General features: G+C 51.8%; 5 protein-coding genes across 5 annotated transcripts; 3 read left to right on the top strand and 2 right to left on the bottom strand.

The window, feature by feature from the left end:
- The first annotated feature begins 6,641 nt into the window (after positions 1-6,641).
- PV10_08688 (uncharacterized protein) lies at positions 6,642-9,255 on the top strand. The gene is made up of 5 exons (XM_016373741.1): positions 6,642-6,801; positions 6,874-6,996; positions 7,053-7,809; positions 7,858-8,109; positions 8,161-9,255. Exons 1-5 carry the CDS (start codon positions 6,665-6,667, stop codon positions 9,154-9,156), a joined length of 2,265 nt encoding a protein of 754 aa, XP_016220652.1. The 5' UTR covers positions 6,642-6,664; the 3' UTR covers positions 9,157-9,255.
- Positions 9,256-9,330: 75 nt separating this feature from the next.
- Positions 9,331-12,213, top strand: PV10_08687 (uncharacterized protein). Its single transcript, XM_016373740.1, has one exon. The coding sequence runs from the start codon at positions 10,007-10,009 to the stop codon at positions 11,387-11,389; it is 1,383 nt and encodes a 460-aa protein (XP_016220651.1). The 5' UTR covers positions 9,331-10,006; the 3' UTR covers positions 11,390-12,213.
- A 60-nt stretch (positions 12,214-12,273) lies between these two features.
- PV10_08686 (uncharacterized protein) lies at positions 12,274-14,410 on the bottom strand. Its single transcript, XM_016373739.1, has 2 exons — positions 14,004-14,410; positions 12,274-13,938 (listed from the first exon to the last, which is right to left on the bottom strand). Exons 1-2 carry the CDS (start codon positions 14,222-14,224, stop codon positions 12,294-12,296), a joined length of 1,866 nt encoding a protein of 621 aa, XP_016220650.1. The 5' UTR covers positions 14,225-14,410; the 3' UTR covers positions 12,274-12,293.
- An 876-nt stretch (positions 14,411-15,286) lies between these two features.
- PV10_08685 (uncharacterized protein) lies at positions 15,287-16,572 on the top strand (the record flags this gene model as incomplete). The annotated part of the gene is made up of 1 exon (XM_016373738.1): positions 15,287-16,572. The coding sequence occupies exon 1, from the start codon at positions 15,325-15,327 to the stop codon at positions 16,570-16,572; it is 1,248 nt and encodes a 415-aa protein (XP_016220649.1). The 5' UTR covers positions 15,287-15,324.
- Positions 16,573-16,586: 14 nt separating this feature from the next.
- Positions 16,587-20,810, bottom strand: PV10_08684 (uncharacterized protein). The gene has a single exon (XM_016373737.1). The coding sequence runs from the start codon at positions 20,556-20,558 to the stop codon at positions 16,860-16,862; it is 3,699 nt and encodes a 1,232-aa protein (XP_016220648.1). The 5' UTR covers positions 20,559-20,810; the 3' UTR covers positions 16,587-16,859.
- Positions 20,811-21,703: the final 893 nt, after the last annotated feature.

The following is a 21,703-nucleotide window of genomic DNA, read 5'->3' as shown; positions in this document are numbered from 1 at the left end:
GGTGGTAGCAGCTGGTGGGAGGTGGTGGGAGGCCGTATAAGGACTCCCCGATATATAGATACGGGCGACGAAATCAAAATTACAGCCATGACAAGACTGGTATAGCCGCCTTGCAGGGGTGGGAAATCGACGACAAAAGTCCAGACGGGGGTAGAGGCCCTGAGGCCTAAATCCATGGGACCATGGGACTATGGGTCACGGATCGAGAGGCGCCAAAGGACATTCGGAGTCAAGCGTGCTTGGGACCCATGCTGTGCCTCGCTCTCTCAGGCCGGCGGTCGAGGGACGATGGCTATGACAGGGATGGAAGGTGCAGGGGAAGGATTGACCGCCGATGAGTCCATCATGGCCTGGCGTGCCTGGGAACGTTTATGAGGTGGGTCAAGTCCAACGGATGTGGAGGCATTGAGAATTCCGGAAGCCAAGGAGGCACTGGAGGTTGGCCAAGGGGGCTTGCGTGCGAGGCACGGAGCGGCCTTGACGGAAATAGGAATCGAGGTTAAGTTTGGAAGCATCCATTGGAACGAGCACCGCTTTTGGGATGGATTGAAGCTCGACGATGAATGGAGGGAGAAATTCATATGTAACGTCGCACTAAGAGTAAACTGCGCCCCCAGCTCCAAGCTAGTCCTGGAATGGCCGACGCGCTTGCTGCTTTTCCATCGAGTGGCGGTCTATCGCTCCTGCCTGTTGAACCATACGGCCACCAGATGTTTACGGCAGGAGCGGCTCCCGCCTTCTTCTTGCACACCTCGAGTGGACCCGTCGCGCTTCCCTTCAATTACCCAGGCTCGTTCACCAGAGCGCCTACCTGATTGAATACGATACGCGCATTAGGCACCGGGAGTCACTTCTAGGTGCTTGGGCAGGTACCCGTCCACGCAGTCCCTTCGCACATGTACACGTAGCATGGGAGCTTGTCTCTCTCCATAGGACACGGACGTTGGACATGTGCGTATACTACATGGACGGGGCATGGATGTGTGCGTGTAGCATGCAGGGCTCTGTTGCTTCGTCGAATCTCAAGTCCCTTGAGCTGGCTAGGCCTGTAGAGTGTGGTGTTCCCATGTCAATTCTGGTTTGGAGACGAAATCCCAATTCAGTCGGACAATACTCCGCTGGGTCATGCGGGTGCAACTTCCTCATCCATAATTGATATGTAATTTTGTGGTTACAAATCCACTGGTCTTCACGGCCGTGCACATGATCGCTCTCTGTTGGATTATAGATCACTGATCTCTTTCTGCGTCATTTGCCTTCCAAATCCGCTGGATAAACACTATGACATCATTCTATTCTGCAATAATTAATAACTTTGTCTTGTAACTCTAGTGATAGAGCCTCCCTCAGAGTCACTTGGAATGATATCCCTCGTAATCACACCTGCCAAGAAGTGTAGGGATGTTTACAGTTAGGACCGGCTTCTGTCATTCTACGTTTCTTGGAGAATCCGACATTATCGCTCGAACCCCTAAGATTAAACTCAATGATGACGGTCAAATCTAGTAGTATGGCGACGGATAGGCCGAAGACAATGTAATTATGTCGTGGTGGACTGCTACTACTGGAAACTAGACTGTGACTGAGAACATGGCCATTATTATCACGTGTTTGGCTGGCTTTGAATGTCTGCTTTGGTCTGCTGGCATGCTGCCACGACTTTGACTGTACTGGACTCCCGGGGTGGGCAAGGGCCCCAGACACTCCTCCAGGGTTTGTCCCATGACTCCCGATGCTTGCTCAAGTCACATTGGCTTCCGCAATGCTGGAGACGTGTCAGCCGCTGCAGGGCGACGTATCACCAGGATGTATGCACCACACTTTGCAAAAGTACAAATTCCCAAGATGGGGAACTACCTACGCGAACCTACAACGATAGGGCGGTAGCTATAAGCAGGTTGCTTCGACAAGTGAGACTTACAAGGTTTAGATTTATGGCTTGCATGTTGCATCCGACCCTAGGAACGCCCCATGCTGTGACTAACCTAGAGACAGACTTGCCTGAGGACACGACCATGTGTAGTAGCTCCTGTGCTCCTGTAGGCAGCTTTGATAATGGCGCGTACGCTCATGAGATGCCAAGTGGGTACTCGCATGAGAAGGCATGGAGAGAAGACATGGAAGTATTCTTGATTACATCAGTGACATTGGGACGGGTGCGTTCGCCTCGTTGGATGAGGCCACTCATTTGTCTCCAAAGCATGATTTACCATATGATCGTCGGTGGGGACCAAGAACACGCGATTCCAAATAAATCAGGGTGGTCAGAGCGACGACCAAAGGATTGGTGAGGAGATGTACGGTTGATCATTTAAGCCAAATGTCAAAATGATAGCCCTATACCCACGGGCATGCACGAGTGGCATATTAGGGTGTCAGGTGGCAGGGCATTGGGTCCGAAGAACCGTAAGCGATTGACGATCTCTCGTGAAGCTGAAATGGCCCCCAAGATTAGAAAGATAGCAGATTCATATGTGGAAGGCCGAAAGAGGACATGTACAGAAGCGAAGTCAGGCCTCGGGCATCCGACCAATCCTGGACCCAGTTAACCGTTCAGCCCTACTGTCCTTCGTAGGATCAGGCAGAATAAGGTCAAGCGTGGCCAGCCTAGTGTACGCTAGACAGAGCCTCAAGGAGCAAGTTCCTCCACCAAACTAGCTGCTTCAGGCAGGTATGTAGCGACCCGTGCAGGTCGTGCAGGTCGCCTAATAATGAATGCCCGTAACGCCCTCCGGCCACCGAGCCAGCAATGTGGTCTGCCGCCTGCCGCCTGCCGATTAGGAGACCTGACTCTGAGAGAGCTCCGCCCGGACCGTCTCTGCTCGGGCGTTTCGTTTGTATCCCATGGTCGTGAGTTCTGAGGTCTTTGATTAAGCCCTGAACTCTGGCTAAACTCTTCAAACTCCTCGGGCCCCCGGGCCCCTCGGGCTCCCAATTATCAAGCTCCCAGTGGGCCGAGGGGCCCGGCGCCACGCGTCTCCACAAAGTTTGAACGATGCACTGATCGTCACCCTTGCAGAGCCACTGAGCGTTTGCGGAGCATATCTGACCCATAAAAGCCATTGCTGACAAAGTGGACGCCCAAAATAAAATGCACTGCGTATACGAAGAGTACGGAGTATGTCAAATTCTTTCGGGGAATTTTAGGCCATAAATCAAGCCCCCGAGCTGCGCCATGTTGCGTCTCTCGAATTAAGCGTCCTCGGCCTGGCCATACGGGCCTTCTTCTTCTCTATACACATACAGGATGGAGGCACAGACACAACTTTTGTCGGCCATAGCCCCCCCACCCAATAACAAATACCCACTTAGGTAGTCCATCTGAGTATTGTATTTGCGTACATAGTTACCTGCCGTTACTGCCTATGACTAGGTACCTAGGTGCTCAGTGCCGTCCACAATACCACGCTACTGAAGTAGTCATGTCAAACCTCGAAATTTGGCAACAGGTCAATCCTAGTGCGTTTCATTGATGAAATTGGCCTCAGTTCCCTTGATAATTGATGGATACCTTAGGTACCTATCATCTCGCCCGGCGGATTCAGAACCGCGGAGGGCTGTTCTAGCTTAGATCATTATGCTACCGTCGGCAAGACTGACTGCCTAGGTACCTAGGTACCTCTAAAGTGGCTAGGCAGGAACATACTTAGAAAAGGTATCTTAGTACCTACCTTCTGGAAAAGCGTCTGCAGGTGATTTGCTTGTTTGAAACCCCATTTGCAGAAAACATCTGGTCTCTGTATCTAGTTGTAGCAACAGTATTATTCGTCACCATCATCATCACCATCACTATCAATGGTTTGCTACAAGGTCACCTTGTCCACGGACGCAAGCTGCTTGAGGTGGTCCTGACCAGCAACGGAATGAGCTTTTCACAGTACGATTCGTTCGTTCACTAGCGTGTCGCAGAAGGCAGGGGCCTGAAGACTTGGCCCCCGATTTTCTCAATCTAATCGCCCAGCCCACGCTGCTTTTCCAAACCATCTCCTTGCCATTCTTTTGGCAGCTTCTTTGCGTCTTCCACATCTTCCCACATGCTAAGAACGCTTGCCTGATGTGTTTCTAGCGTCACTTAAACTTTCCATCGTTCCTTTCCCTTACACTTGCAAATCTTCCACGTTTCCACCGCCCGTGTTTCTCCCGGCAATACCTATTGCCTTCGAATTCGTTTAGAAGCCTTGTACCTATCCCAGGGTGCACTTTGGGCCTATGAGTCTGTCCTCGCTCTCCGATCCCTGCCTGGACCCTCCAGAAGAGCCTCCCTGCGTCTACTTGGACGTCTCGTCGAAACTGGGAAATGGACATGAGCCTGCCCTTAGGTGAAGTCCACCCTTCGACTACACCGCCGAGTTAGGTCCAAAACCCTGCAACTCAGCGGCTGCCCTCGAGCTACGTTATTCCCACCTGATTTGACAGACGCAAGGCTGCTGGCGAAATGGATAGCACTGGGGCAGAACATCCGCAACTGCAGAGGGAGAGAGGCTTCAACCCTCTAAGCATGCCTATTATTATATCTCAGCGGACCCTGGGGTGCCGAACCAACTGGTCGAGTTGGTCTCAATTTTCCGACCATTCGTCGATGTGTCTGTAAACCCCATGTTTTACCTGATGCAGGATTGACACACCTCCCAATGTTTCCCAAGTGGTCTTTCGTTTGGACAATCGGGCAATGTAATGAGGTTGTCTATGTTCTCTCAGTTAACCAGTTCCAGACTTTCAACAGCTTTGAAACCTAGTCACGCCATCCTTGGCCTGCAACCACATGTCTCAATAATTCCATCTGTCTGCGAAATGTACCTACCTTGCTATCGAAGAGCGGGTCCCTAGGAGAGTTTCCACTCCCGGCTCCATTTGTCAGTCAGAGATCTGTCATCTCAGGACGGTAGGGGAGCACATGTTCCGGAGATGTGGCTCTGGCTGCATCCATCATGCATGTTGGAGTGATCGCAATAGCAGGTGAGACGTCGGATATCTCCTAAAAGTTGTCGCCCGTGGAAAAAACAACTTGTTGAGGACACGATTGTGGGTGAGTAATTACGCTGACCGAGTTGAACGTCCACTATGGATGTTGTGGAGACATGTAAAGAGGTCTGGCGAGAGCTTCAAACCCGATATGATGGTCAGAATGTGGACCCTATGGTTTCTGCGTACGCATGCACCACACACACGTCCAAGATTTGATGTCGTCTCAACAGCAAATCAGGACATGTCTACAACCGCTGATCAAAAGGACATCGATCACCCCTTGTCTTATCGCGTACCATGCATCCACCCTGCTGGACTCAACTACTGTATGTATTCCCCAGGGCTGAATTGGCCCCAATGGCGACGTCTGCTGGGTAATACTGGGAACCTTTGGCCCCCAAAGTGACTTCACCCTATCCGCAACCGGCGGTCACTGGTAAGCAGCAGTCCTATTGGGACGTATGGGGCCCAAAGTGCCAATCTCGGAAGGAGGACCATACCCTGCTATGCTTGCGCAGGACACTGTCTAAAGGAGACCAATCCTTGGAAAGGATTACCGCTTCCACATCCAGATCTGGAGCCCATTGCACTCCCCGTCGCTCCTCGCCCGAATCAAGCACTGATTCAACGGATCATGATTACCGTTCTACAGACGGGCCATGTTTCAAGGTTTCAATACAAGCTGTTGCAAACGGAGCATGTATTTGGAGATGGAATGCCTTGCAAAGATGTTCATGGTCAGGATCGCACCGGTGCCTCATTGGGAGTATTTTCCCCTTGAGAGAACACGGGCTCTTGTCAAGATTGACGTGGATCCCAACCTCTTCCTTATGAGCGATCGCGATCCTCGGCTAATATTGTTATTCTTCATGTTGCAACGAGGTTTCTTTTACCCTACACGGGTGTTGTCTATTCTTAGGGGATGCGTGAGATATGGCCAATCTACTGGATCACAGAGTGCATGGTCGACGCTAAAGAAGTTACACAAGATTGCCGTTCACATGTCCAGTAAGATAGCATGTCAAGCTAATCCTTCTGCCATCGAACCATCAGTGTGGAAGCATCAAAGGCCAAGAGCAAGTCAGGATATTAAATTGCATCGACTGATATACGTCTGATGCTGAAGAGGTTGACCATCTGTGACAGTTGATATGGCATAGAATTATATACCGACGGTGTTGTCTGGTCGCCAGGAGGTCAATTGGCCCATTGGCCAAGGTTGCACGTGCTGTCCGCCTGCGTTGTACTTTTAAGGAGCGGGATGATCAAGTCATCTCAGTCTCCGGTTGACAACCTGGGGGATATTCCCTCCCCTGTAACACAGGCAGTTTGGGTTTGGATTTGGCTGGATAACCCCGCCTGAGGGGCAGCTGGGTCAGTCCCTCGGCCTCTCAGAGGTCGCCTATTTACTTCATATTTGTCCATGATTGGAGCCTGAAATCCCAGCAATGCGTCTAATTGGCTCTAAGTAGGGCAGAGGGGTCCCTGAGCCCCCCAGCCCCTAAGCCCCGAACCCCCCCAGATCTCGCGGATCACCACATCCATTCCCACATCCAAACCCCCAATCTCAACCCATAATTCCGTCCTTCTTCCTCTCTACCTATCCAAATCTCACGACGCGGAATCATTTCCTCCTCCACAATTCACCCCCGCCACATCCACGAAAGGACGACAGTCGTGATCGTGACAGTGCAGCAACATGGTCACCAGTACTGTCGCATCAGATGCCTCGCCGCCGCCGCCTAATGCTGAGAAGAGGAAAGCTGAGGATGGCTCCAATGCTAATGGCAACGCGCACACCAGGTCAAAGAGGAACAGATATATTTCTATCGCTTGGTGAGACATTGCCTTTTTGAAGCAGCCACTGAGTGCGCACCTCACCTGCCTCAAAATCTAACATGGGTTTAGTAATGAATGCAAACGTCGCAAGATCAAGTGCAATGGCCAAACCCCATGTCAGCGGTGTGGAAATCTCTCCCTCGACTGCGTCTACGCTCCCAACTGCTGTACCAACTCTCTCAAAGACTCAGTGTATGCTCCTGTCTCCGAGACCACCTGGCTTTGTCTCCTCGCTAATATTAACCCAGCGAGTTTGGTCAGATGCGTGATCACATCGCCTTGCTGCAGGAACAGGTCAACGATCTTTACGCCAGCCTAAACGAGCTTCGAAATAGGCCAGACGCCAGTCATAACGGTGGGATCGATTCCACCTTCTCCCAAGATACCTCTGTACGTCACATGCCCTTGTCCGTGTCCAGGACGTTACCTCCTCTCATTTCCCCCAAACGTCCCTCTCAAAAGGCCCTCCCTCAGTTTCATGGTCCGACCAGTACCCTATATGGCCTAGACGTGGCCAAGTCTTCGTTACAAACCATGGGAATCACTACACACAACAATATTGATGAAGGTCTGGTATCTGGAGACCGAAGTCGTGCCGTTTCTCCTGTCCAAGTCACAGCAGTGACTCCACATCCCTCCAAGGATCCTCTCTGGCTGATTGATTACAACGAGGTCGTCCGTCTGTGCGGCATATACGAGGAGGAAATTGGTCTGATGTATCCGGTTGTGAATATGGAGAAGGTCTTGCAACACGCTAATGCGTTGTACAAATTCATCGGCGCCTCTCTCAGGACCGGACTAGGTCAACCCGGCTTGCCTGGCGCGGACGGCTTTGACGATGAAGACACCACCATCCTAAAAATGATTCTCGCCGTCACCCTAATCGTTGAAGGCCACGGCCGGAGCGACCTCGGCAAGCGCTTCTTCGACAGCGCCAAGGCATCGGTTGACTTGAAACTGGTTATGGCCATTGACATCAAGTCCGTCCAGCTGACCGTTTTGACCGTGAGTACCATTTTTCTACCTGGGGAAACCGTACTGATTTGGGGCTAGGCCAAGTATTATTTTCAGAAGGATGAAGAAGCCCAGGCATGGCGTTTCATTGGCATAGCGGCTCGTATGTGCATCGAGATGGGCTTACATCGCAAGGACTCGCTGCTCAAGTCCTTCACCAACGAGGCCGAGTATCAAGAAGCGATCAGGATCTTCTGGGCTGTGTATGCTCTCGATCGTCGCTGGAGTTTTGGGACCGGAATGCCATTTGCTCTGCAGGACACAGACATCGATCCTTCTCTCCCGGAACCAGTAAGTCGTGACCCTACGGTGGTGCGGATCTATCTGACTCATTTTCCGCAGGATGAGAGCCATCCATATCTTCGACACATTACAAAATACAACCAGATTGCCACCAAGGTGTGGTATCACAATCTCGCCTACGAAGCTGGGAGGAATACCAAGAAGGACGAAATCGGGTTCCTGGACTATCAAATCCTGCAATGGTATCAGAATCTCCCTGAACACCTGAGGTTTAATGGTCATGATCTCGCTCGTGAGAACGAAGGTGCTGGGCGGGGCCTCCAACGTCTGCGGTTGTTGATGTACATGCGGAGGAACCAAGCTCGGATTTCCATCTACCGCCCGATTCTACATTCCGCCACCAGCATCATGGAGAATCGTCACTATGCACAAAACGTCGTTGATGTCGCAAAGGATACAATTAATACTCTGACTACTGTCAACGAAAAGTCGGACATCTACAAAACACAGCAGGTCCTTTACAACTACTTCCTCGTCCAGGCACTGGCGGTATTGTTTTTGGCCGTGGCCCATGCTCCAGCTGTCTTCTGTAATCAGACAAGGTCGGAATTCTACTCAGCCATTGAGCTTGTCAAGGGGTTCAGTACCAAATCCCATGTGTCCAAACGGCTTTGGAGAACTGTGCGAGGCTTAAAAGAAATGGGCGATAAGATCGGCCTTTTGGCTAAAGGGGGTGGCAACCTTGTCGATCCCGGACAGGATCCCCATTCAGACGCCGCTGTCGCCATGGCTGGGCTGGCTGGACACAAGATTGACTTTGCTCAATTCCCTAATCAGCAGAGGCTCAATGGCAACGGCAACGGCAACATCAATGGGCACGACGAACTTGGGGTGAGTCCAGACGACGCACTGCAAATTACGAATGAACTATCGAGTCTATTTGAGCTTGCTGGGGGATACGGGGCCAACGCTACCCCCGGTCCGGACGCATTTAGCTTCATGGGCCAGAACGATGATGGGGGATTTGCAGAGGGTTTTAACAATGCCTTTGGTAACGAGCCTGAGCTGACTCGGATAATGAATGAGCTGTTCTGATGCAGGCAGACCCCTGACAAGGATGGGATACAGAATAGGCATTTTCTTGATATCAGACACCCGTGAAGTTATAATCACGTGATGAACATAAATGCCAAGCCCCTTAATCGCGCTTCAACTGGCAGCTGCTCTCAGTTCTTCAGTTCTGTTCAAGTCTCGTGTGTGGCTCCATGGCAAAACTGCGCCCGTTCCCCTCCACGCACCCATCACCATCCACCCATCCACCCACCGTCCACCATCCAACATCCTGGCTATCTCCCTCTCATTGTACAAACAACAGGTCGTACACGTCCAGCATCATTCATCCCATTCTGTGCTCTCCCGACTAATGTTCCATCCTCGCGCTCTATGACTCCCACCCCACCAATTCACCGTCTCATCTCCTTCCTCCTCGCTGCCTGACCGTTTGCACAACAGTGGTTTGAGGCAGTCCATTTTAGCGCACTCTATTTCACGTTGAGGACATTCATTACCTTTACAATCACTATCCCAGGCCAACTCTAGAGCGGAATCGCAAGTCACAAGTCTCATTCAACTGTCTTCTCCATGTTGTCCTGTGAACCATCTTAGATCGACCGTCATTCTCTAGTTTCCCAACACCGTTCTACCCCTCCTCCTCCTCCGCGTCCTTGAACGCAGATAAAGTCTCACTTCCCACCTCTGATCGCGCCTTCCAAATCACACCAACAAACCATCTTTCCCTCACTCTCGCCACCTCAAATCCAACCTGTCTGCAACACAGGTCTCCGTTCTGGGCCCTGGCCTGGACAGGCTCCACCTCGAAGAGTCCGAGTACTCTGAATCCCTCTACTACCAACACTTTACCACTTCTTCAGCCACCGTCTCCGACATGTCTCAATCCTCCGAGCAGAGTCCAGACAGCTGGATCGGAACCTTCTGTAATCTAGTCGGTCACGAATACTTTGCCGAAGTCAGCGAAGATTTTATCGAGGATGATTTCAACTTGACCGGTCTTCAATCTCAGGTGCCCATGTACAAGGATGCTTTGGAGATGATTCTTGATGTCGAACCCTCCGATACCAACTCATCAGGCTTGTCTGAGGATGAGGAGGAAGAGGAAGAAGAGGAAGACGACGGGCTGCTGGGGGACGAATTGGATGACCCCGTAGCCAACCAGAACGGTGGAAGGCAGTCTGGCGTCTCTGCCAATAGAAGGCGGCACGGGCGTACCTCGTCGGACACAAGTGTCATTGAATCATCGGCCGAACTTCTTTATGGTCTCATCCACGCCCGGTACATCACCTCAAGACCTGGCATCCAGCAGATGATGGAAAAGTATGAATCCTCACATTTTGGTTTCTGCCCAAGAGTATACTGTGCTCAAGCTAAGGTTCTGCCTGTGGGTTTGACCGACACACCGGGCCAACAAACCGTCAAGCTGTACTGTCCCAGCTGCTCGGATGTCTATACCCCGCCCAATTCAAGGTTCCAGGCCGTGGATGGCGCCTTCTTTGGCACCACATTCCCATGCCTATTCTTCATGACTTACCCTGAGGTTGACGTGGCTCCTCTCAAGAGACGCTTCGCTAGAGATTTCAACATGCAGACCAACGAAGACGCTGAAAACGTCCAGAGTCCTACCGACGCCTATATCGCCCGTGCTACTCCTGGCATGACAGCTAGTCGAAGTTCAAGCCTCACCTTACCCCCACCCCCAGGCACCGCCGGGCTGCCTCACAATAAGGACGACAAATCGTCTTCATCTGCCACCGCCATCCCTCCACTACCACCACAGCCCCTTCAAATCAACGGAATTGCGAGCCACAACCTCGTGCCAGGTCTGGGCAAAGGCAGAATCTACGAGCCGAGAATTTATGGCTTCAAAGTCTCTGAAAGAGCCAAAAGTGGTCCTCGAATGAGGTGGTTACGCTCGAAACCAACCGATATCAACGAACTCGACGAGGCAAGAATATATCATGAGACATACGGTGGCACCGTTGACGGCGACCCTGATGATGAGCCACAGGCCATGTCAGGTGAAGAGGAAGATGAGGGAGAAGTGGAAGCCGAAGAAGATGGCGATGCAATCATGGGCAGCCAAAGCTACAGTGGAACCAAAACCGGGGTCAAGCTCGACCCTGACAAAGACGGCGATGCACCAATGGGCAACCTAGGTCCAAGTTCGTCCAAGGCAAGGCCAAAACGGAAATCGAGCACTTCCAAGCAACAAGCTGGTGTCGAGATACCCCAAGAAACGCCAAAATGGATATGATGGAACGAAATGCAGAGTTGTTATGAAGGCATTGTTACTGCAGAGCAAAAGCCGAGTGGAAAGGAGAAAAGGACGGCAGGTTCCCCAGTACCACCGCAATTGTTGTAAATCAGCGGACATGCTGAATGACCGCGCCTCTACCGTGGTCCTATTTGGACATGGGCCTGAGGATGATGGATGACTGTGCGATTTCATGCTGAGAGTGACAAGGACGTCAGGACACTTGGCAGGCCACGCTGATGTCCAAAGCCGTCAACAACTGGAAAAGGGCAGAAATGGAGTCGGTGACCACCCCAGCCACCACAGACTCCCACCAACCACGACAGACCCCGCCTCTATGTGGAACTTTTATCGTATTACAGGACGTTGCATGGTTGCGTTGTTGCACGACACACATGACATGGAGGAGGCATGTCACGTTGACTTGACGTTGACAGTAACCATGCCACACCATGCACGACTTTACTGTTCCTCTGGTTATCAGGGTCATCACATGATGTGATGATGGTGGTACATAAGATGCTGCCATGTTCGTGTCGTATTACAGGGTGGGGAATTGAAGAAATGAGGAGCATGAGGAGATGAGTAGATAGGGAAATGAATCAGGGACAGAAGGAGTATGCCAGAACTGAATTTATATTTGGTGGTGGGTGGTCCGGCTCACTGGGTAGGTAGTATCTGTCTCACTGGATGGGTCTATACTAGCTCAAACTGTATGTATGCAGACTTGTTGAGCAGGAGCAGGAGCGAGCAGGAGGGTACCAGTTTATTTCAAAGAATCGCCTTTATCGGCCATGCATTCTATCTAGTTCTTCTCTGCCGTGCAATGCAGCACCTGGTCTCTCTGATCGTTGTCCTGTCAGGACAATAAAGTCAGACCATGAGTGCATGGCTGATCCGAAACTCACAAGCTAGACGGCGCAATGGCTCTAGCTAGACCCTGTCGAAGCCGTTTAATGGCCGTGAAGATGATCTCCTTTGCAGCATTCTTCCCATTCCGGGCTATAAACAATCCTCCATAACCCAAACCTGCAATTGCAAATAATTTCAACAGCAAGCTCAATCTCCACTTGGCCAAACCTTTGCTCGTGTATTGAGCCTTCCAGTGACTCCACACGGGGAACCAACACCTCAGCGTAAAGTCGATCTGGGCACGCGGATATGTGGCCGAGTTCCAACCCTTGTCATTGGTATACCAATTATGACATCCGCCAGAGACAAAGATGGATTTCCTCAACTGAGATTGGAGGTCTGAGGTCCATTTTCGCTCCGCAGCTTCGGTGACCTCGTACGTTTTGATGTCGCCTTTGAGAATTGGAGCGATGAACTTCAAACTGTAATTGACCATGTTCTCGCTTGCGAGAATGACGCTGCTATGACCTGTGGCGGTGTTGGGACCAAAAATGAGGAAGAAATTAGGGAAGCCGTCCATGGCCGTGCCCATGTACGCTTGGGGACCACCGCGTTGGTCCCATACCTCGGATAGTGATTTATTATTTCGTCCAATGACTTCAAGGGGATGCAGCCATTCATTGGTAGCATATCCATGGGCAAGCACAATGACGTCGGCTGGAATGGACTTTTCTTCTACTGGTGCATGCGACGAGGTTTTGGACAGAGGTGGGTAGTGTCTCCCAGGACCCAGAGTGACCGAATTGGACTGGACCGATGTTAGGGGCAGTGTAGTGAGGTCGACCTTGGGGCTTCCGAGCGAGGCAAACCAGCCGTCGTCCATGACACGTCGTTTGCAAAAGACTTCGTAGTCAGGAGTCAGGATTTCGTGGTACTCTTCCGGAACCTTTTTATGTAGATAGCGGAGAAGCTGTTTGGCTTTTTCGGCTCGGTTGGCACGGGAGGCCTCTGTGGAACGGAAAAGCGCGATAAATTCGAGCTCCATCACGGTGAACATAAGCTTGCGGAGGGCATTCTGGAAGCCAGGAATGAGTCGTGAGAGTTTGGGAACGGTTGTTTTGAAGAACTGGACTTCGTGGCTTCCAAAGGCGGGGGCGACCCATGGCGGGGAGCGCATGAGTTGGGTGATGTGTTTGACGCCATATTCAGGTTTGAGAAGAGCGGGAACGACTTGGCCGGCGGAACAACCCGTTCCAACGACGACGACATTTTTGTCGCGGAAAGAGACATCCTTGTTCCAGCGAGCAGTATGAACGACGTCACCCTTGAATGTGTCGAGGCCAGGAACGTCTAGCGGGGGTTTGGGCTCAACCAGGCCACCAACGGCAGAGGCGACGACTTTGGCACGAATTATTTCGGTGCGTAGGATTGTCTTTGAACCTTGAGCCTCGAGGGCGTTACGTTCGTAGGTTGCTAGGTCACCGACACCTGGAGCAAGATGTTCAAGAACGAGTTCCCACTCTTGTTGATCTTCGAGCCAACGGCAGGATTTGACACTGGTGTCGCATTGAATCTTGTCGAGAACGCCAAACTTGGCACAGACCTGGTAGAGGTACTCGACAATCTCGGCGCCTGAAGGGTAGGAAGTAGTCCAATATGGGTTTTGGGCGAAAGAGTAGGAATAGAGAATGGCAGGTCTGGTGAGGGGTTCAAGTCAGCAAAGGTGAGTGAGGACTGTCTGCTCTGAAATTAGGGGACCTACACATCACAGGCAATGCCAGGGTAAGTGTTGGCATACCATGTTCCTCCAAGACCGGACTTTCGCTCAAAGATGCGGAATTGGTCGAAGCCTAGAACCTGGCGCAGTCGACATCCCATTGCGATGCCCGACTCTCCGGCACCAATCACGGCGAGGGGGTAGTAGGTGTATGAAGTGCCATCAGGATTGGTGACATGGCGAATCTGGTCGACCGGAGGAGCCATGTTGAGGAGGGAGAGAGTCGATCAGGGTGAACGAGCAATGGGGAGAGTAGAGGTTAGAGGCTGGAAGAAAGAAATGGGCGGAGTGAGGCAGGAGCGACAGTTATGTTTATGAAGATGCAGAAGGAGACGGAGGTGGACTGCCGTGCCTGCCTGACGCAAGTTGACTGCCCGCGATCAGGACCGAAGGAGAAGGCACGATGGGATGGGATAAAAAGTGGTGCGATGGTTCGTATGGCAAACAAGGACACCAATCCGTTTGGAGTTGATCTCCAGTACAAGTTCCCCAAGTGACTCTACCTAGAAGGGCGGTGGCCTGGGCAGGCCACCAGTTGCGGATGCCATGTGAAACAAGAGCGAGCAATGGTCAAGTGACGGCATTTCTCAGTACTCCGTAATTGATAACGAGAAATGGGAGCTTGTGATACCCCACAGTTCCAAGGGGTAGGGCCCGAGGGGCCTGTCGTGATTGGCATAGCGTTTTGATCGCTTGTTCGCGGGGCCCCTCTCGGCTTTTCAGGCCTCCCTCGGCCCTACTGATTCGTAGTATTCATAAAATCACCAGGCTCTTGAGCCACAAGCAAGATTCCGAATTTCGGGCCAAGTACCCCGATCAGAACACTCCCCTTTGGATTCACTCAATAGTTAGATATACGGAGTAGAAGTTGAATGGATGCCTGAATGCGAGCAGATGTGATTTCAGCATTTTCGATGCGGGGACTCTGATCGATCTCGGAACTTGCTTCCTAATCATGATAAGGGAATAGTCGAATGCATTGGGGGGTTCTCATGACTAAGTATACCTATTATGGACATCCTTTAGGGCCTCACTGGTCCTTGATTATGTGACCAACAAAACAAGTCTGAGGGCTGAAGCGCCTATCGCAGGGGTGTCCTGTAGGTATAGGCATGAGTCCGAAACTCTCAGACCAGAATCTTATATCACGTGATAGACATTCTTCATTTTGAGCTTGCCTCATTTGGATCACCAACGTCAAAGCAATGCAAACAAGATCCCTTACGCAGTCCATCTCATGAGAGCACCGATGTTGATGAGAAGAAGATATAGACCTGGAACAGCACATGCCTCGATAAAAAGTTCCATGGCCTTTTGGCTGACCCTGGCATCCAAGATTTCTCCCTTGGCTTGTCATCTCAGAGGGAAGTTGCGAACCACTTGGAATCGACAACTTCATTCCTTCCCCTCAAGTCGGTCATCATCCTGTTCAGACCAGCTTGCTTTAACGCAGGTTCCATATCTCTCAAGCTGGGATGCTCAAGACTTCCAATCAACTGCGTACGCAAAGAGTCTGCCTTACCGATTTCCCAGATGTCCGGACATCTTACCTCCTGCTTGCTCCAAATGGTTCATTCACAACGACTGTCCACCTCAGCCTCGAGCCGGTGACAATGTGGATGTGATCCAACCCTCTCATGGCGGACATACCACTCCCTCGTCCTCACCACCCCCACCACCACCACCATCATCTGAGTTACAACCATCTTTCTGGGCCGAGTATCAAGATACCCTCGTTTCACTCGAACTGACATCTCGAAATGCTTCTGGGAAACAAGACTTTCACCGGGTGGAAGCACCACTATCGATTCTCCTGAGCTATCTGTCCAACACCAGTCCAGCATCCTCTCCATCAGCCACGGACCAGGATCTTCCACACCCCTCCGCCTCTTCAACTTCACCATCCAACTCCAAAGACCACCACTCCATCTATCTCGCCCAATGTTCTCTTGAAGACCTCCCTCCAGCCCTACAACTCGATCTCCCCACTCCCTCCCTCCTCAGGCCAAACTCCCAATCCAAGCCCCATTCTCCTTCCCATTCAACCTCCTCTCCACAACCCCCAAGGATCAGAGGCGACATCTACTCTTCCTCTCTCTGGCTCGGCCGTCCACCCACCTATACTCCCCTCCACCGAGATCCCAACCCTAATCTATTCATTCAACTGGCAGGATCCAAGATCATCCGTCTCCTTCCCCCGACTGTCGGCGATGCCATTTTCGATCTCATTCACACGCAAGTATCCTCCTCTTCTTCGTCCTCCCGAATCCGTGGTGAAGAAATGATGCAAGGTCCAGAACGGTCGCTTCTTCACAGTGCAATTTGGCCTGATCACCCTGAAACCCTGCCAGGTTCAGGATCTCAACCTGACTCTTCTACGATTTCCTCTTCGCCATCACTCCGTGATTCCCCTTACTCGGATATTCTTAAGCGATATGGGCAGGAAATCACTGTTCACACGGGTGATGCCCTGTTCATTCCTACTGGGTGGTGGCACAGTGTCAAGGGCACTGGTGCTGGAGTCACGGCCAGTGCTAACTGGTGGTTCCGCTGACATGGTAGAGGTTACGCCCAAGGGGGTCTGTGTACAAAATCTCTATACAACATCTCTTGTATCATAACTCAAAGATCGAACAAATTTGATCATAACGATGACGATGACCTGGACAAGTCTTATCGATCAACATCACATGTATACGTGACATGGCACCCGAGCGGCCATTCCTGTCCGCCATGCTGTATTTCAAACGCTCATACAACAATAGAATCATGCTCTTCTGTCTGCCGGCCGTGGTAGACCTCTATCGAACAGGCTCGATCAAACCTCACAGATCTCTCCGTTCATTCCTTCCCTTCGCCTCCTGTTTTAACAGGCTCGAACAACACACCAATGAGTTCGTCAAGTATAGTAAACACCAAATGCTGGTTCAATCGTGCATTGTTCATAGTCGCTGAGATTCTTCGAGCTGCCGCCTGCGCGTTTGCACGCCCGACCACACTCGCCGCCAGGTCCGGCACCAGCGTCGCCAGCATCATGCCCGCCTCGGATTTGGTCTTTTTCTTCTCTGCTGTGGTGCGCGGTTTGGATTCTCGCATCTTTCCTCCACCCGGCCACATGGTGTCGCTGACCATCGTGACATACTTCAAAAGTGCTTCGTCCGAAGTAAAGCCTTTGACTACTTCTCGCACCTTGCGTTCCACTGTGCCACCGAGGAGTTGGTGGAGCACTACAACGACGGCCCGGCCTCGAAGCCAATTGTTTCCTCTGTTCAGCTCGAATGTCTCCAAGAAAATGTCGCAAATGGGTTTGACAAATGGCTCAAGCTCCTTGTCTTCGAATGCTGCTAGCTCCGCTTCTGCTTCTGCCACTGGCCCTGCGTCAAGTGAAACTATGCTCGCTTCCTTCATCCCCAGCTGACTAGTTGCAGCGGAGATCAAGTTCTGACCGGCTACTGATAACTGGTCAAGTACAGCAATGTTGCCGAGGAATTCGTCCATCCCATCCGTGACAGAGTTGTACAATCGACTGACAATGTCCTGAGTCTCGGATCCATTGCTCGAGTCATGCGCCGCAATCGACGATTGCGAAAGGAATGCTCGGAATTCTCGACTGCGACAGACATCTGGCATCTTCAATAGCTGCTGCAGGTAGTTTTCCAGGGCAAGCTTGCGATTTTGCAGAAATTGCTTTTGCAGCTTCATTACCATTCTTCTTCGGGGAAATTCCAGGTTCCTAATCGACGGGTACCGCCGTCGCAGCCGTTGATGCAAGTCATGGAATTCGCTGTATCGTTTCGGTACAGCCCATGCTGCCGCCGGCATTTGGTCACCTGCTTGTCGCTGAACCTCAATCACATACAGCGCAAACTCTCGGCCATCTTCTTCTTTGCCCACCACTATTGAACCAATCGAGATCCTCGATCGTCCATACAGACTGTTGTCGCTTTCCTGCATGATATACTGCTGTCGCTGCAGCTCCTTCCGTCGGATCTCTCGCTGAAGGCTTGCTCTCGATTTGGACAGGATTCTCAGCTCGGCAACATTGTTGGTCAATTCGGCCTTTCGCGTCAGAGCGTCGACGACTCCCTCCTGTGACACCAGTCGTTCAATGTCACTCGTCAGAGCTGCAATGGCTTCAGCGAGACCCAGATCACCAGGCGCAGCTTCGTGAATCTCATCGTGATCGATATCTCCATTCTTGCCATCCTCATCCCCCTCGTCGACGTATTCGTCTTCCAAGAACTTTTCTTCGTCGCCAAAAAGGTCATTGTCTCGGAAAACACCAATCCTGGAGGCCGTGTTCACCAGACCGAGAGTTGCCAGGCTCGGCTTCGGTTTGAACAAGGATGCGCTGTCACTGCCCTGTATGTCAACCGAGCCACGTGGAGAGTCGGCCGCTTTGGTCGATCTCACCGCAGAGGTGGGAGACCCAAAAAGAGCATCTTCATCATATCCTGTGGTCTCGTCCATTGGAGCACCAGTCATAATGTTATTCATGGCTGCTTCCATGCTCTCAATCACCTGGCGTTGCTCCACCGCATCATCATTCAACGATTCATGACCCAGGCTATTGGTGGAGTGCGCGAGTGGATCTGTATCATAGTCGTCGTCGAAGAGAGGCGCCGAGGGACCAGTGCGTCTAGGAAGGTCATCATCGAATAGTTTGGAGGATCCCAAACTGCGGACGTCCGAGGAAGACACTGCGGCTCGTCGTAAGTCTTTAGCCTTGGCAGCAGCCTGAGGGCCAGACCTCGCAGTAGTAACAAGGTGGGTAGCTGGCTTTGCAGAAGGAGCGGGAGCATTTGTGTTCAATGTGCTGATATTGCCTGCGCTCTGCACACGCTGTGCTGCGGCAGGAACTTCTACCGATGCAAGAAATTTGTAGTAGAGGTCCGATTTCTGAAAATTGGGGAGATGATTTGTTGTCAAGTCTTCCAAGACAGCGGATTGAGCGGACAGGATTGCAGTCCTTGCAGCCCGATATTGCGGTGGAGTTGCGTTCCTTCCAGCGACGAGGAAGGCTCTGATTGCTTCTTTAGATTCGTTGGGTATCTCCAGCTCAGGCTTCGTCATGTACGCCTCGCTAATTTGAGCAATATCCATACGGTCTGCATCTGTCCAAGTCTGCTGGAAGCCGGAGATTCCCTCGTCACCAAAGTCGTCCTCGAGAGGATTGCGGAAACCATCCACGACAACCCAGAACTGGACCAAGGACATTTTGCGTTGTCGGTCCATGTACTCCATGAAGTAAGAGAGCCCTGAGGCGGTATGCATGATGTCGATCAAGGTCCATTCACGAGGTTTGGCAGGGGTCGAAGAGCGCGCATCAGGCTGTGGCTGATTGATTGGTGGAGCCGAAGAAGATTGACTCAATTTCGATATCTTTTGATCGAGGACGCGCTTGGCCATTTCGAGACGTCGCAGATAGACCGGATCTTGTCCTTCAACGAGGCTTTCACGCTGGATTTGGCTAGCAATGGAACTTCGGAAACGACGAGCGTCCGAAAGGTTTCTGGTCTTGCGAATGGCTCTAACAAAACGCTCAAACGCACGCTCGCTGTCGCCAGGAGCCAATCGGGGCAGTTCTTGCTCGGGTTTGGATCTCGGAAGTGGAGAAGTATGCTCGTCTAATGCAGCACGCATGCGCTTGACTGTCTTTCGATCCTGAAGAGTTGTCCTGCCGTAGGCTTCTATGATTTGATTCCAGGTGTCAGGGTCAGCCAACAACTGGATGACGGGAAAGAGAACTGCACAGGCGACTATTTCCTTGACCAGGACCATGGTAGCGCGACTGCCCATCATACTCGGCGAGAGAAGGTCGGGTAAGATGCGCACCAGCACTTTTCGAAGGTGGCCTTGCTGGACAGTTTTGGTGTCGGAATAGGTGAGGGCCGCAGCGGGGTGTAGTTTGCCGTCTCGATACTTTGTGGCGATGGCCATTTCGAGCTCTTCAGACTCGGTCACATTTCTATTCAATGCTCTACCACGGACCAAGCGCTCAGCATGGTCGTAATCCCGAAGATGGGTTGTGACGATGGGCACAATCTTGGACACGAGGATATTGACCATGTCCTGACGCAGTATGCGATCACGGAGTTCCTCCAACGCTGCGCGAATGTTTCTATCCACCTCATTGACAAAAGTTGGTTGCTTGGTGATGTTTCCATACCAAGAGGAGACGAAATCTCGCAGGGCCAAAGCTATCAGCCTATCAATGGCCTGGGAGACGACGAAGGACCGATCGTACAGGTCGACCGAATCATATTGCCGGGAGGAGTCGAGGGAGGCTAGTTCGGAGGCCCACTTGGAAGGGATCAAGAAGTTTGGGATTGGGCTACTTAGAGGGCGTGCATTGCCTTGTCTGGTGCGCGGCCTCGAGAAGAAGAGAGTGGCGGCGAGAAGGAGACATAGAGAGAGCAAGACACCGGCGGTGAAGGCGTAACCGATGAATCGCAGTATCGGCAGCGACCGAACAGCCAAGCCCCAGGCAACGAATGCAGCAAAGGTGGCAAGGTAGACATGCTTTTGAACCAGGGTCATTATCGACACATTCTTGTGGAGCAGCCTGGTATGGCTGAGGGATCAGCCCGCTCGAGGGCGGGGGACTTTGTAAACCATGGCCTGGTGGCTAGTCGAGTTGGTGAAGATGATCAAGCGACAAATGAGGTTGAGGTTTGTGCATAGGAGCAATTCGCAGGCCGGGAGGATGGCAAGAGCGGCAGGCTGTCTCGAATACGGCTGTAGTAGTGGTAGCGATCGGAGTGGTTGTTGTGGTAGTGTGGTGTGTTGTCTGATGGGTAGTCGGCAGGGGACAAGATTGAACAGACGTGACAGATTGGCAGAGGTGCAGATGACGAGTGGTCGAATGCAGCGGAGTGCAGGGCTCAAGGTGCAGTGAACAACTTAAGGTACTTGACCCACGCTCCAAGACACACCATCATGGCCTCACCCACCAACCAGGAGCATCATGTCCAGAGACGGAGGGTTGGATAGTCTGAATCCATCCGTACGAGTCTGCAGTTACACAGTCTCTATGCGAGATTCGTCATGCTGGGAGGTCAAGTGCGAGGAATAGCCAGCACATGGCCTTGTCGAGTCATTCATCTGATTTGGCTCCTGCATATGGCAACATACGCATGGATAGAAAACCCGATGATGATGCCCAAAGCTACGAATAAACATCTTCAATACCCTAACCAGGGTGATAGAACAAGTTAGAGCTGTGTCACCGGCATTTCCTCCATGCTTGAAATTCGGATACTATCTGCACGTCGACTGGCAGGCAGGAGGGCAGAGGCAGGAGATGATCTTGTATGGGCAGACCCATGTCATCTGCATGCGTGTTCTTCCGATCCAAGTATGTACATTGAGTTGGTCGAACCATCGTTCCAGAAAAAGGGCCTAGCAATCTTGCGCCAGCGTCAAGGATGACAATGATAGCGTCAGCACACGATGACCATTGTGCAGATTACATCGTCGTGTGTGAATGAGCCTTGGCAACCGGGGTTGTGGTTGGGATAAAATATACGTAGCGAGTAGCGGCTGCAACTAATGCTAAGTCGCGTACAGAGCTCCAGAAGTCACTACTACTATACACTCTCTCCAGGGCACCCTCCACATAGCACTTCTCTCTAGGGCACTCTCTCCAGGGCACTCTCTCCAGGGCACTCTCTCCAGGGCACTCT

Source organism: Exophiala mesophila, assembly GCF_000836275.1.
Source record: "Exophiala mesophila strain CBS 40295 unplaced genomic scaffold supercont1.6, whole genome shotgun sequence".
Lineage (NCBI taxonomy): Eukaryota > Fungi > Ascomycota > Eurotiomycetes > Chaetothyriales > Herpotrichiellaceae > Exophiala > Exophiala mesophila.
This window is presented reverse-complemented; position numbering and strand designations above follow the sequence as displayed.